The following is a 2311-nucleotide window of genomic DNA, read 5'->3' as shown; positions in this document are numbered from 1 at the left end:
TACATTTATCAGCTCCATAGAATCCAACAGCACCGCTTGTAGTGCATCCATTTTAGCACTTACGTGCACTTTGGGATTGATATTCCAGTCTAAGCTTGTTTTTATCGCAGATATTTGCCATAAACTCTCATGAGGATTAACAGATGTAGCTGTTAGTAAGTATAAAAGACCTTAGGATTTTTCTGTCCTTGATTCTGGAAAAATTGCTAGTGGTTGTCTTTAATTAAGGGTTGAATATCTTATTAACAAGCATGCTCTGTACCCAGTATGAAGATCTAATGAATGAAATGTTTCATACTGTTTATAAGGCCTCAGACCAGCATTCCGGTTTCCCTGCAAAAATCCTTGGGTAATGGGGAATACTACCTGGTGGTAAACATAACGCACAAAATAAGCCTGTGACTGACTTTGTGTATAAAACGGTTTGTCTAGAGAAGTAGAAAGGTGTCAAACTGCCTATCTAGCACTGGAGTTTCTGAAATTATAAGTACAAGCACAATTCAAATAAAAGGGACACAACCAACTTGATATCCAGTTATTTTTAAAGTAATTTCACCCTTGTATACTTTTGTGTTTTGTAATTTACATTTTTCCATTTAAGAGAGGAAAACAAAGCTCCTGTTGCTGTGTGGAGAAATAAACAGGTGCAATTTAGAAAACTGGCTGTGATAGGAAATGTGTAACTATAAACTTAAATGCATGCATAGGATAAAAAACTGAGCTTCTTTCAGTGATGCTACATTTAACTTGCCTTAATAATAGTAAAAAAAAAAATCAGATTCTAGAGACTTAAATTGGTGTGTTTTGGGTATAATTTCATGCTTTGATTTCTTGGAGGTTAACTGATTCCTCCCACAACCTGGTTAAAAGAGCAAATACTGATGTTTTTCCAAACTCTAGTGGATCCAGAACAAAATTATCATGAACTGATGGTACTGTTACTATAACTGATGATTGGACATGGAATTCTTTACATAAATAATGTAGTATAAATGTGGTTTTCCTCATGCATGAGGGGGAAAAAAAGATTTCCTATGTTTTGAATACATTACTGTTTTTTGAATTTTCCATTTGATTTATTAAACCATTTTGTTCCCCCTCTAGATCAGAGATTCAAATCTGCCTGCACATTGTCTTGAAAATCCTCCATTCCCCACATTTTTTGCTGATGGAGAAGAGCAGCTACCAGAAGACTTGTATGATGAGGATGTTTTCCAGTTTACTGATACATCTGTCACGTATACCTAGTGCTGTTGACATTGTCAGGAGCATGCAGGTGTCATGTTTTTTTCTGTGAATTTTGCTGTGCTGAGCAATAGTAGGCAGGAATTGCAATCTAGCCAAATGACCTGAATATTTCAAGGTGTTTTTGTCAGGCAGAAAGATCTACCACCACCTGTCCAAAAACTGTATTAAGACCACCTTCAGTTTTAAGTAGAAGAATCTGAGGGATGGATTGCAAAGCAGTGGTTGTACTTCTGACCTAACCTTTCACATTAAAAAAATTGCTTTTGCAACATTCCTTTGCAAGCTGCCAAGATTTAAATGTAACTCCGTTGTTTTGAGATCATGTGGGTAACATGAACTGATTGAAGTTGAAACAATCCAATGGAACTAAATTGTATTTTTCTCTTATGGGAAGTGTACTGACTAATTTTGATAAATAAAACATAAAATGTGTTAACTATCACATGCTTTCATTGGAAAGACGAATTTAAGACTTCACAAAGAATGACTATGAAAAATTTGAATAGGATATGAGGGGAAAAAACAATCCGTCTTCTCAAGATGTTTTATCACAGTTAAGAATGATGTGGTTGTGGTGGTGTAGTCTTTATTCCTGTTTCATTGGCATCTCTCATGCAAACACTCTTTTTTAATACTGTGTGTTTAGAGCAACAACAATATGTAAGTGTCACGGTTCACAGAGGTGAAACATCATCCCATTTAAAAGTATCTTACCTGTATCTGAACCTACCCATGAAATTCATTGACTGTATTTTGTATTTGTTGTATGATAGTCAAAAGGTCATATTATTTTACACAAATTAGACATGCACAGGAATTATACTGGACTGGGAGAGATGCTACTGGTAGTATTAAAGCACAGCTGACAGGGATGTGAACTGGTAATACACATACTGTTGAAAAGCCTTGTAGGCTGGCTTTATGTGAGCAAATGTATCTACAACTGCAAATTAGGGACACCAAACAAGTCCCATCTTACTACACTTCCTTCCCCCATTGGCAAATGAAATCAGGTTAGTCAGTGCTTTTAGGCCAGTACCTAGGAAATATATTATGAACAAGT

At 35.7% G+C, this 2311-nt stretch overlaps 1 protein-coding gene across 1 annotated transcript in view; it reads left to right on the top strand.

Annotated features, from left to right (window-relative positions):
• The window catches only part of MRPL3 (mitochondrial ribosomal protein L3), a 47998-nt gene extending 46318 nt beyond the window's left edge, over positions 1 to 1680 (top strand). The window contains exon 11 of the mRNA XM_025200271.1: positions 1105 to 1680. Within this exon, the coding sequence (XP_025056056.1) occupies positions 1105 to 1248 (144 nt within the window). The 3' untranslated portion in view covers positions 1249 to 1680. The remainder of the gene's footprint in view (positions 1 to 1104) is intronic.
• Positions 1681 to 2311: the final 631 nt, after the last annotated feature.

The sequence above is a fragment of the Alligator sinensis genome, unplaced genomic scaffold, assembly GCF_000455745.1.
Source record: "Alligator sinensis unplaced genomic scaffold, ASM45574v1 scaffold54_1, whole genome shotgun sequence".
NCBI lineage: Eukaryota > Metazoa > Chordata > Crocodylia > Alligatoridae > Alligator > Alligator sinensis.
This window is presented reverse-complemented; position numbering and strand designations above follow the sequence as displayed.